General features: G+C 48.8%; 1 protein-coding gene across 11 annotated transcripts; it reads right to left on the bottom strand.

The window, feature by feature from the left end:
- Window positions 1-28: 28 nt before the first annotated feature.
- MTFR1L (mitochondrial fission regulator 1 like) lies at window positions 29-12,316 on the bottom strand. 11 transcript variants are annotated; one of them, XM_081144689.1, is made up of 8 exons: window positions 11,355-11,568; window positions 10,857-11,119; window positions 9,478-9,601; window positions 8,832-8,936; window positions 5,125-5,234; window positions 4,699-4,910; window positions 3,177-3,498; window positions 29-998 (listed from the first exon to the last, which is right to left on the bottom strand). In XM_081144689.1, the coding sequence occupies exons 3-8, from the start codon at window positions 9,499-9,501 to the stop codon at window positions 893-895; spliced, it is 879 nt and encodes a 292-aa protein (XP_081000815.1). In that variant the 5' UTR covers window positions 9,502-9,601; window positions 10,857-11,119; window positions 11,355-11,568; the 3' UTR covers window positions 29-892. The 11 variants fall into 11 exon arrangements, with proteins under 11 accessions (XP_081000815.1, XP_081000819.1, XP_081000818.1 ...); XM_081144693.1 differs by having other exon boundaries at window positions 10,886-11,033; window positions 11,355-11,506; XM_081144692.1 differs by having other exon boundaries at window positions 10,857-11,033; window positions 11,355-11,478.
- Between the last annotated feature and the right edge of the window lie 129 nt (window positions 12,317-12,445).

The raw sequence follows: 12,445 nt of genomic DNA, 5'->3' as shown, positions 1-12,445 counted from the left end.
ACTCAGAGATGGACACAGCAAATGCAGTATCTTGCCAAATCCTTCTTTTAATGTCAGGTAGTGCTTCAACCCAAACACACAGGATACATACTGCAGAGAAAGGGACCTGAGGGTGTCTGAGTCATGCATGGTGTGGGTACAAACCTTGGCCCAATGCAAAGAAGCAGTCAAGGGCCTGGAAGAAAGATGGTATTTTCTTTCCCCTCCTGATTTCTCTTTCCTACTGGGCTTAAACTAAAGTCCATGGAAGAGCAAAAGTTCAATCAGTGGAACCAATGAGGCCCCAGGGCCTTGGAGGGTAGATGTGGTTGTACAGTATTACAAAATAAATTTAAGAAAAAAACAGCCCAGGCCTCCTAGATGCAGCCCAAATGTCAGCTGGTCCAGAGGCCTGACCTCTACATCTAGGTGTTGGACACAGGAGAGGGTGATTGCTGGGCATTGGTGTTGGTTTGTGATGTGAACATGTACATAAACACTGATAGCTCCCTCAGCTCTGCTCTGCTGCAAGGAAGCTGCTGAGAGTGACAGCTGGTCACAAAGTGTCCTGTGAGACCAGTTATGGGGTCTATGCAGTGAATTAACTCATTCAGGACCGATTTTCACACAAGGGCAAGGAAAAACCAGAAACTTATAGCTCAGCCTTTAGACTGAAACATTCCAATCTATACATTTACCTGTAACAAGTGTCTCAGCTCAAATTGGGCCTTAGCTTCTGCTAAGGTTTGAAGTATGTGAAACATATAATCCAGCTCTTCTTTCAGTCCAAGCTCCAGCTTTCGGCAAGACTGTTGCAGAAAACTAACGGAGAGGCAGAAACATCTGCAGTGAGAAAGGCAGCTACTGAAGGAATTCCAGGAGCATGAGACTGAGTGTGCAGAGCTGAGTGCTGTCAGTTTCCTTTCCTACTGATATCTTCTTCCTTCAGAGCAAACTTCCTTCTTAGGACCTCAGAGATAAGGACGGCAGGGTCCTCCTCCTTCAATAAACTCCGGTTCCTAGAAACACAATAATAGTTTAATTATTAATAATTTAATAATTTATTGAGTACTTACTCTGTCTCGGGCAGTATTCCATGTGTTTGAATTTGATCTCATGTAATCCTCACAACAATCTTGGAAGGTAGGTGCTACTACAACTCTCTTTTACAAACAAGGAAACTGAAGCACAGAAAGGTTATACAATTTCCCCCAAATTACTAAGCCAGTAAGTGGTGAATCCAGAGTTCAAAACCAAGCTAGCTGGTTGTAGATCTCATTTAACTAGAATGCTTTACTATTTCCTGAGATGGCTATGAAATGTGGGCAAAGTTAAGGGACGATTATCTCATTAGAATTGGCTGTAGTGGCTAAGCTTCTGCTCCCACCTTTGGTGCTATCTTTTCTTAGTAACTTTTCCCCAGATCAGCAGGGGAAGTGACTAATAACTCTTGGCCATTCTGATCTTTATTAGTTCCAGGGAAAAGGTGTTTGGAAGATTTCCTACTATTCTGTCTCCCCATCAAAGGGGCTGTGAGATTTTTTAAAAAATGACATCTAGAATTAATAGTAAGATGTTCACATCATAAGGGACCTGTGGGAACAAAACCAACTCCAGATTGGTGTAGGTTCAAGTGACCTGATACATCATAAAAGCGTGTCCTAGATATCTGGAAAATAGTTGCTTGAAATCCTAGTGAACTTACATTCATATCCATACATCCTCATGAAGGTGTTTTACTAGTCATTAGGCTAGATGTAAGGATCAAGAATGATTATTACACCTTGAAAGCAAAAACAAGAGTAATTGCCTTCAGTCTGTCACATTTCTGCCCCTTTGCTGGTGGGGCTACTTTCACATCCTTAGTCATTGGCCCATCTCCTATTAACAAGGGACAAAAGATCCCAGGACACAAGTGGGAGGAGGGCCTTAGATCTAATATGGGGCAAGAGGCAAGTAAAAGAAAGCTTGAGAGTCTATGAAACACTGACCAGAAGAGAAGGACTTGGGGTAGCCCCAAAACAGCAGCTGAATTTGGGAATGCAGGAGACCAAAGAACTGGGGGAATGACCAAGATTAACTTGGCTAGGGCCAGAAAGGAAGGTGAAAGTGACTTCACTAAAGGACGGACTACCAGGAAGCAATAAGGGAGTCACAGCCTTGTCTGGTTTTCAGACAGAAATGGGTCACAGAAAGGGGTCCTTGCACAGGTGAGTAACCTTCCCTTCAACAGGAACTTCAACTCGGGAGAGAGCCCTCATCTCCCACAAGAGCTTTAAATCTACACTAACAATACAGCTGCACATCCTGGCCTCTCGCCCAGGAACCTGCAAACAAGCTCCTCTAGTATGTCCCACACAGGTGCCCTGACCTCCCACCAAACACCTAGAGCTCCACTCTGCGGGTTTGGATTTAGTACGTGTAAGGTGTATTTTGAACAAACATGAGAAATTCCAATGGGCAGCCAGGTTTAGGAACTTCCTATGAGTCTCAAAAAAGCCTTGTTCTCCAATCTCTGAAATTGCAGGGTTAGTTTCCATAACAGACCACTGAATTTCAAAGCAGAAACTCCCAACTTTATGAAATTCTTCCACCAAAAAACTCTACCAATCTGAGCTACTAAAATTATCATGCTACCCAACTTTGAAGGGTGGGCATGGGAACACTTACTAGCAGAATGAGAATGGAAGTGGTAAAGCCCCTGGGGGACAGAAGCAGGGTTAGAAGCAGCCTGCAAAATTCCTATCACTTTTTTTTTTTAAAATATATCTTTATTGATTTCAGAGAGAGGAAAGGAGAGGAAGAGAGAGAGAGAGAAACATCAATGATGAGAGAGTCACTGATCGGCTGCCTCCTGCATGCCCTAGACTGGGCATTGAGCCCGCAACCAGGGCATGTGCCCTGACCGGGAATCAAACCCAGATCGCCTGGATCCTAGGTTGATGCTCAACCGCTGAGCCATGCCTGGCCGGACCCTACCACTCTTAACGGTTGAGTTAGATCACTCCAACCAAATGTAAAATGTTCTTTCCTCAAACTGGGGCCCCAGTAATTAGCAAGCAGGTAGCAAGGTTTGTGAATGAAGTGAACACATGGCTATTACTGAGGACTTGCTATGTAAGTACCTCTAGTAGATCACTGGCCACAGGTGACTTAAATAGTAACTAGACCACCAGAGCTCCTTATCATATACTTACAGATCTTGGCTCTGTTTCATCCGGTGAAAGTCCTTCAGGATCCCCATCATATCTGCAAAGCTGCTGGCCTTGGACAGAGAGACGCAGTCATCTTCTTCAGACGAGCTGCAGGTAGCTTTGTGTTCTGGTTTGCAACATTCAGGGCTGGCAGAACAAAGCAGGGGGACTGATGGAAGCTCGGGGACCTCTACCTCGGTCTCCTCGGTGATGTCACTAATGACAAAGGAAGTTGTAGAGTGGAATGAGGATCCAAAACAAGGTAAGGGAGAAGAGACATTTGAACTTCCTGGAGATAAGAAATCTGGCGTTAATGAAGCCGAAGCTGAAAGAGAAAACAATAGGCATGGATGGACATTGGGGCCAGAATACAGCAGTAATATCTTCTCCTCACAAGCACTGCCTACCAACATTCTCTCACTGGTCTGACACCATGACATCCCGAAAGCCCAGGGTGGTATCTAAGCCAGTGGAAGGTTTTTCCACTACCCTTCCTTCCCTCAGGACCTCAAGAAGATGCAGAAGCACTGCGGTCCAGGGGGGCAGAACACTTCCCACCCCACCCATAAAGGCCTTCGCTCCTAAAAGCTCTCATTCTGCATTGAGCTCTGGAACAGCAGCCCTGTGCAGACGGAAACAAGGCCAGAATCTGTCCTTTTCTCTAACTGAGCTCGTGCTCTTGACGACCCTCCTTTGAATGCTGTCTGACTGGAAGAAGCATCCTGCAGCAAAAGCAATGGCGATGGTCCTACTTTCCCAAATTTTAATAAACTTCCTCAATTACTAAGTTTCTAAGAAGCACTCTAGTTTTTCATAAACTACTTTAGCCTGTCTCTTAGATGACAAAAAAGTAGCCAAGAAATGCAGTTCCTTTATAAAACTGTCATACAAAGGAATTAAATACATGAAGATTTCAAAGAGCATAATTTTCATGTGTTCTACCAACTGATAAGGTTTGGGAACTGACTGAGCTCAACTAGGAGCAAAAATGTGGATGGGAGGAATATGAGGATAAATAAACGAGCTTGGAGAGATCCACCTGATGGTATTTTGTGCTACTGGTGAAGGCAGACTCCCAGCCTTTCCCGGTGTTCTGCCTTAACTGCACACGGAAAGGTGGAGGGGTGGAGAGGTGGTCCCTGGTAGACAGGACAAGGAGCGGAGACAGGTGTTTAAAGGGAATGTTTATTTCTTAGGTTGAAAAGGAAAAACTGCTGAGGGCTCATGGAAGACATGTTCTTAGAGACACTTGGCAGAGGGTGTTGGTTTTGTGGCCAAGGGAGAGAACCTGCTTGGGGTCACAGGTTAAGTGAAGCTCTTGTTCCTGACCAAACCAGTCAGCTCAAAATAACTGACAAGCCATCCAAGAAGTACTTCAGGCTAGCCAGGCCTCAGAGCAGCCCCAGAGTCCTGGGCCCAAGTCCCCTTGAACCAGGGATCATCATTTTCTTTACCACTATCCTGTCCAAAAGCCAGGGGGAAGGAACAGCCTGCTATATTCTGGCTCTGACTCAGAGGCTCCTACCTGTATCAGCTGCCACTATCTTAGCAATCTGGCTGCGCAGGTGGCTCAGCTCATCCTGCAGCTCTGTGGTACGGCTCAGGGCTGGCAGGGCTGGCTTCTTCAAGGCCAGGAGCCTCTCCTCGGACCCACGCAGGTTGGGCACTGAGGCATTTCGCTGCATGACAATCAGAGGGCTGGGCTTCCAGGTGTGCCTCAGGGGGCGCGTATCACTCCTGGACCGGGGAAAGACAGGTATATTAGAGTCAGCTGGCTACTCACCCCTTCTAAAATCCCTACAAGATTAACAGCCAGGCTTTGCTTCCATTCTGAGACAGAGATCTCATTCCTATTGCGCTCAGCCTCTCACAGGCACTCCCCCTGCTGCCTGCCACTTCACCTGGGAAGAAGCGCCCCATTCCCCAGCAGACCGGCTACTGCCTCAGCTACCTGACCCGGGCATATGTCTCCTCTTCATCTGCAGCAATCCAGGCGATGTCAGCCAGAGTAGGGACTGGGGGCACATCCCTCAGACACAGATCAGAGATGTTGGGCAGGGTCTATATGGAAGCAAAATTCATCAGCAAACACATCATGATGAAACAACCAGACTGCGCAAAATACAGAGGAGGGGCATCTAATCCAGTACTGGGTGTCAGGAAGGCTTCCTAGAGGAGAAGGTTGGGTTCCAGGTTGGAGACAGCTTGAATAAGAGGCCAGAAGCGAGAGTTTGTGGGATTACAAATAGTTCAGCATGGCTCAAACAGAGGATGGGGGTGAGGGGGTTGCAAGAGATTGGAAAGTGAATTAGGAGCTTTGACTCAAAGACCAATAATAAGCTACTGGAAGATTTTAAGTAAGAATTAGACTTTAGGTTTTATTATTTATTATTTTTAAATTTTTAAAAATATGTCTATTGATTTCAGAGAGGAAGGGAGAGGGAGAGATAGACACATCAATGACGAGTCACTGATCGGCTGCCTCCCGCATGCCACCTACTGGGGGGATCAGGCTTGCAACCTGGGCATGTGCCATCCACTGCCATCTCCTGGATCCTACTGCCATCTCCTGGATCCTAGGTCGATGCTCAACCGCTGAGCCATGCTGGCCAGGCTAGACTTTAGGTTTTAAAAGATTACTCTACTGCTGTGTGGAACACAGATAGGAGGGTGAACAGCCCAGTTATGAGACTGTTGTATCTTTCAAGCAAAACAGGGTGGCCTAGAGGACGGATGGGCCCTGTTTTAATAAAGTTTTATTTGAAAAACAATCCCACCAATTTGTGTGTTTTTTTTATGAATATATCTTTTATCTATTTTAGAGATGAGAAGGGAGAAAGAAACATCAATGAGAGAGAAACATCGATTGGCTGCCTCCTGCAAGCCCCCTACCGGGGATTAAGCCTGAAATCTGGGCATGTGCCCTGATGGGAATCCCACCAGCGACCTCTTGGTGCTTGGGACAACACTGAACCAACTGAGTCACACCAGCAAGGGCCCACCAATTTGTTTATGTGTTGTCTGTGGTGGTTTTTAAGCTATAACTGCAAAAGTAAGTAGTAACACTGTTACAGCCCACAGCCTAAATGTTTATTATCTGGCCTTTTAAAGAAAAAGGGGTTTTCAGTGGGACCAACCAGAGTTACCTTTTAACAGAGATGGTTACTGTCTTAGGAGTGTCTTGCCCTCTGGTTGTGAGAATACAGGTGCAAGGATATCAATCTGTTACACCAACAGGAAGTTTCCTCTGGCTAGCTCTTTACCACACCTCTGTAGTGAATTGGGATTTACATTATTAACAGCAACATTGTTTTAAACCAACTTGATAATCTGAATATTCAGACTTGAATAAAAAGACATGATTAATTATACAAAAGGAATATAGTAGGATTCCTTAAAATAGCCCTTCAACCCAAATGAACAACCAGGGAACAGAGAGGCTGACACTATGTTAAAATTAAATGAAAAATTAGGAGGATTCAATCATGTTGAGTGTGAATACAAAAAAAATACATCTAGAAAAAGAACTACACCAGAACAACAATAGTTACTGTGTCATGACTATGTGATTATAGGTAATTTTCCTTCTTTTTTCCTTAATCCTCACCCAAGGATATGTTGATTGATTTTAGGGGGGGAAGAGAGGGAGAGAGTTGCCTCCCATAGGCACCCCGACTGGGGACTGAACCCACAACCTTTTTGGTATACCAGACGATGCTCCAACCAACTGAGCCACCCCAGCCAGGTTCTTTTCTCTTTATTTCCCATAATTCAATATTTTTATATAGGTAAATTTAAAAAATAAATCAAGATTTCCTTAAATAATATTCAAGGTAATTTACAACAGAAATTCAGGGATAATTTCTCAAAAATCTACCTATACATGGGTTAAATTCAGTTGTTCCTGCTACCAATTGTTTGGTTGGTGGCTCAGGAATTGATGGCTTTTGCTTTTAGATAGGGAACCTGGGTCTCACAGGAGTGAAGTGATCTTTCACTGACCCAGGAGCTGCTGCTAAGGTGGGCCATTTAGGGAAGCTTTCCTGGATTAGTTAAAGCACTCTGCTATTGGCAATAAAATGAGTTAACAAAGTACTCAGCACAGCACCTAGCATATAGTATGTGCTTGGTAAATGTTAGCTGGTATTACTGATACAGGCATACCTTGCTTTATTGTGCTTCACAGATGTATTTTTACAAATTGAAGGCAAGACCCTCCATGAGTAAAAAGGATTACAACCTGCTTTATTGTGATACTTGCTTTTTTGTGGTGGTCTGGAACTAAACCTGCAACATCTCTGAGGTATGCCTGTACTATTCACAAATACTCCTATGTGGGAACCTGTGCCCCTGATTAGCTCTGCCCAGCAACATCTGGCCAAAGGACTGGAGAGATTATAACCAAGTGTCAGAGCAACCTCTACTGAGTCCCCTATACTCCTAGCTGTGCTTCCCTCGTTTCTGATGCTTGAGACAGTTAGGGCCACACCCCACTCGTGCCCTTTAGGCAATTCTGGATAATTTGGGTCATGAGACAGCTCTCCCTTTACCCCCCAATGCACACAACCTTCCAACCCCATTCCTGATTCTCAATACCAACCCCGACACCACTTCTGACTCCGGACAGACTTCACAGGCTAACATCTAATATTCATCTCCTTTTTTTTTTTTTTAATTCTTCCATTGCTTTTCAGAGAGTGGAAGGGAGAGAGAGAAACATCGATGTGAGAGAGAGACACATCTATTGGTTGCCTCCCACACATGCCCTGATCAAGGCCAGGGATTGAGCCTGCAACCGAGATATGTGCCCTTGGGCAGAATTACTGAGCCAAACTGACTATGGCCATCTCCTTCATTTCTGTAGCCACCTGGGCCCACATCTTTTCGGGCATATATTTCTGCCTCCTCTGTGTAGGCAGAAAGTTGGAAGTGTTTCTTTTGTGTCTCAGCTCCCCAGACACACACACCTTAAGCATGTAGCCTGAAGCTGTACTTAACCATTAGTTCTTAGAGGGAGGCAGCTGGGACTAATAAATGCTACTTGGTTTTCCATTGCAGAAAGGGGTCTCAGAGACACTGGCTACGCAAGAAGCTCTACTGCCCAGTGGGTGCTAAAGGCCCCATAGACACAGAGGTAAGACTGAAGTAGCCCAGTAAAGGAATGGCCAGACTTGCCCAGAAAGAGGCTGGGCCTCAGGGAAACTAAAAATAGGTGGCTAAGTGGCCAAGTCTTAGCGCTAGTAAAGAAAAGCAGAGTTCAAGTCTGAGTCACACACAGCACTCCAATGTCCCACGTGGGGATCTGCCAGTGTTGTAGGCAAACACCTCAGAGCACAGACATGGCTAGTCTGGTGATGTGGCTCAGTAAGGGCCTTTGGCCCGCTCTGAGAAACTGAGCTGCTAGAGTCTGATGAAATCTGAGTCACTTAGCAGAGGTATCAAACATGTAAAATTATGAATTTATGTGCAAATTGGAAACCTGGCTGTTGTGGTCATAGGTCTATGTGCAATCAGGAAGGCACAGTGACCAGGATCCCTTAACAAGCACTTACAAATTGGAAAAAAAAAGAAAAAAGACCAGGAGTCTGGGGCACAGAGCAGCATCATCCTTCCATACTCTCTGAGCCTCTATTCTCCCTGACTTTCCAGTGCACTCACCTCAAAGGATGCTCGAGGACATGGCTTCAGGGGCAGGTTGGTCCCAATTCTTCTCACTACACTGCGAGCAGCCCCATGTGGTTTGTTTTGCCAGATTGGGATGGTCTAGAGCAGAAAGAGGGACAGCCGCAACCTCAGAGATGAGTTCAAGCATTGTCCCTGTCCTCTCCCCAACTCCCCTTAACCAGGGAGACTGGATTCCTCAATCCCAGGGACAGGGCACCCTGGGGGTGTAAGTCCAGTCTTAGTTATAAGTCGAGGGCAGGTTTTCCAATTGTTAGCCTTTGCCTTGGCAAGCCAGTTAAGGGATACCTGCTGCCGCCAAGGCACAGTCAATGTTGGGAGGGTCCAGTAAAGGGCTGAGGAATTAGCTGGGTTGGGGATCATCCAGGCTTCCCTCCCTTCCCTCTGCACAGAAAGGCAGAAACACATGGACTCTTTAACTGCCCCCAGATCATAGTTGGTTCTGCCTGGGGGAGTGAGTGGAAGGATAGCCTCCCTCCAGTTCCAGACCTCCAAGGGAAAGGAAGGATTACCTGGAGAGTCTCCATTTCAGCAGGCCCGTGCCCGGCCTTCCCCACCACACCATTGCCCTGGGAGTGCCCAGCCTTCCCCACCACACCATTACCCTGGGAGTGCCCCTTACCACATTGGCTTCCATTCCTGACATTTCAACTGGCTTCTGCACTTGAAGGACAAGGCAGCTTGGGGAGGCGGGAGGCGTGATTCCTTCATATCAGGCCATCTTACGAAACACCAGCGTTCCCCTCCTGTGAAACCACCCTCAGAGTGGGGACTCAATGGACTACCACACAAGCCCCACAAAACCAGGCCCTGCAGAGCAGGGACTAACCAAGGCTTCTCTTATATTTCACAGGGGAGAAAACCAGCCCAAGAGGCTGCCCTCACCCACCAATGGCTCTTCCAAATCCAGACCCTTAAAGGTTCTGTTCCAGACCTGTTGCAGGAGCTCAGACAACCCTGGGAGCCCACCTGGGCCCTTGGGTTCCAGAGGCAAAACTTCTAAAGATGAACTAGAACCTCTTGGTAGTTTAAAAAGTTCATGGGAAAGGCAAACTATAGGTATCACCAAGCCCTGCATTCATTCTTGAAGACGAGATGTAAAAGCCCGGCTGGTGCCACCCAAAGCTCATTCTCAATAATAATTCTTACGAGCTCCGCTCAAGCATCACTTCCCCCTCCCTGACAGTCAGGTCCTTTACTGTTCAGCCCACAGCATCCTGTATTTCCTCCATAGTTCGCCACTTGTCCCAAGGGCAGGGACTTCCCCAGGCACAGCACAGTCCTGCCCGGGCCCCAGTACACACGTAAACATTTTTTCAATTAAGGAACGAACGAGCCCCGCCTGAGCCTTCACGCCCTCCCCCCCCACCTTCACAGTGTCACTGGCTAGAAGAACGTCGTCCCCGTTCCCCGGCAGCGCTGGTTGGTTCTTACCACCCTGCGCTCGCACAGCCCCTCTCGAGGCCGCTGTCACGTTCACACAAGGTCTCCCGCGGGAGACGGGCAGCGCGGGGCCTGGTCTCATCACCGCTGGGTCCCGGGCGCCCCACGGAGACCGCCGCGCTTAGCGGAACTTCGCTAAGCGGACAGCGGCGCCCGGAGCCGCTGCGGGGACCTTGCCCGGGCCACGCCTCCCCTCCCCCGCAACAGCCCGACCCGACAGGGCCAAGGTCGGCCAAGTTCTCGCCGCCGGCCCGGCGGTCCCTGGACCCACAGGCCCGGGGACAGGCCCCAAAGGAGCGAGGAGGTGGCAGAGGCGGCGCGGCCGGCCGAGGACCGCGGCCGAAACGAGAAGCCTCCGTGTAGCTCGGCCACCGAAGCTGGGTGACTCGGCTGAGCAGTTACTCCTTGCGGACTCAGTTTCCCCCCTTGCCAAAGGAGGCCGACAGCGACCGGCTCCCGCGAGAACTGGCGCGGCAACAGGAGCCGCGAACCCCGCACAGCGCCAGGCACTAGGCCGCGCTCCCTCCTCCCGGGCGGCACTCGGACCTAGTCTCTCACCTCAGTCTCGGGCTCCTGGGCTCACTCACCTCACGGCCCCTCCTACTACAGCGGGCCGCCCAGCCTCAACCGCCCTCACTTCCGCTGGCCCGCCTCCGGAAGCGATCCTCTGCGGCTGCGCACGGAGCCGCGCCCCCGCGCGCCGTCAGAAAGCGGCCCCGCGAGCGCGGCTTCTGCCTGGGCGGGGCGGGGAGCGGTCTCACGTGAGCACTCCGAGGGGGGCCACGCCCATCCCCGAGACCACACCCCCTCCTGTCCGAGCCCTGCGGGGAAATGGACGGGGCTTCCAGAGGCCTGAGAGCTGACTGGTCGCAAACCCCTCTCTGGTCTCTGTCTCTTTGTTGCTCTCAGTGCCGAAGGACCTTTGGAATCGGAGGTCTGACTAAGTCGCTGCTCGGCCCCAAAACTGTCTACTGTCCCCACCCCGACATTTCAGGTCCTTCGGCCGCAGAGCTTGCCTTCCTTATCGCCCTGACCCCCTTCACAGCTCATACTCACCAGCCACGACCCTCTGCAACCTTCTCTCCAGCAAGAACGGGCCTCTCTGGCTCCTGCCCTCCAGCGCTTTGTAGCTTTCTCCCGCTTTAGCCGATATGTGTTACACACACACAGTATTTTCAGTGACTTGGGTAGGGTAGATTCCAGAGGCACTGGAAAGAGAACCACCCACATTCCCACATTCTTTCCAGGCCCACTCACCCAACCCAGCCCTGGTCTCCTCGGCATCCAGGCCTGGATCACATGCATCCCGCTGACCTCAGCACGGGCTGGGCCTGGCACCCAGGTTGCAGCTTTTTGGTCTCAAATCCTGCAAGTTCCAGCTGCTGGGCACAGGCCAGTCACACAGGGCCTCAGGTCAGGACTCCGTACTTGTTTTAATGTTCTGCTGTTGTCCTCTTGAAATTCATATATATATATATATTTAAACAAGGGGCCCTGCATTTTCATTTTGCACTGGACTCTGCAAATTGTTAGCCGGTCTTGGCCAGAGACCTCAGAGGTTGTCCCCAAGCACCACCACATTTCAAATGATGTTGACTTCCAGGTCCAGCCCTTTTTCCAGGACAGCAAACTGTTTAATCATTGATTTCACCGTCCTGGGTAATGCAGATCTTGCAAATCCACCCTAGCTGTCTTTCCTGGACGTGGTAGATGCTGTCTTGGTGCCCCACCCAGGTCCCCTTTACTCTGCCAGTGAATCCATCCTCCAGCTGCTGTTGACTTACAGCTGCCCCCTTTTCTGGAAAACTGTCCTTGCAGAAGGGAGTGTGGAGGCCCTATCTTGGGAAGCTACTCCACCCCGCTAGCCAATGACTGACTGATACAGGTTACAAAAGGCTGGTTCAACTTTGTGATGTGGTTTATGCTCCAGAGCTCCTTTCCTGTGATCAGACCAAGGCCAGGCTTTGATGCTATCCCTGCTCAGCATTTTTCCTTTCCCCTTTTGCTTCACTTTTTATAGGTTTTTCCTGAAGTCCACTCCCTCAAAAAAAAAAAAAAAAATTTACCTAATGCCTGTCTCAAGCTGTGCTTCTAAGACAATGGGTTTGACTTTATTAACACAGCATCAGATCCTAAATATAGGTCCC

This window comes from Miniopterus schreibersii (assembly GCF_964146895.1).
Source record: "Miniopterus schreibersii genome assembly, chromosome: 8".
Taxonomy (NCBI): domain Eukaryota; kingdom Metazoa; phylum Chordata; class Mammalia; order Chiroptera; family Miniopteridae; genus Miniopterus; species Miniopterus schreibersii.
Note: the sequence above shows the minus strand (reverse complement) of the source record. Positions and strands in the feature narration are given on the sequence as shown.

Excerpts from the sequence above, each read along its gene's own strand:
- MTFR1L (XM_081144696.1), bottom strand. The coding sequence starts at position 9,501 with ATGTCAGGAATGGAAGCCAATGTG. Across the intron at positions 3,499-4,698 it reads GATAGTGGCAGCTGATACAG|CTTCGGCTTCATTAACGCCA; the intron begins GTAGGAGCCTCT and ends TTTCTCTTTCAG. Across the intron at positions 999-3,176 it reads ATGAAACAGAGCCAAGATCT|GAACCGGAGTTTATTGAAGG; the intron begins GTAAGTATATGA and ends TTGTGTTTCTAG.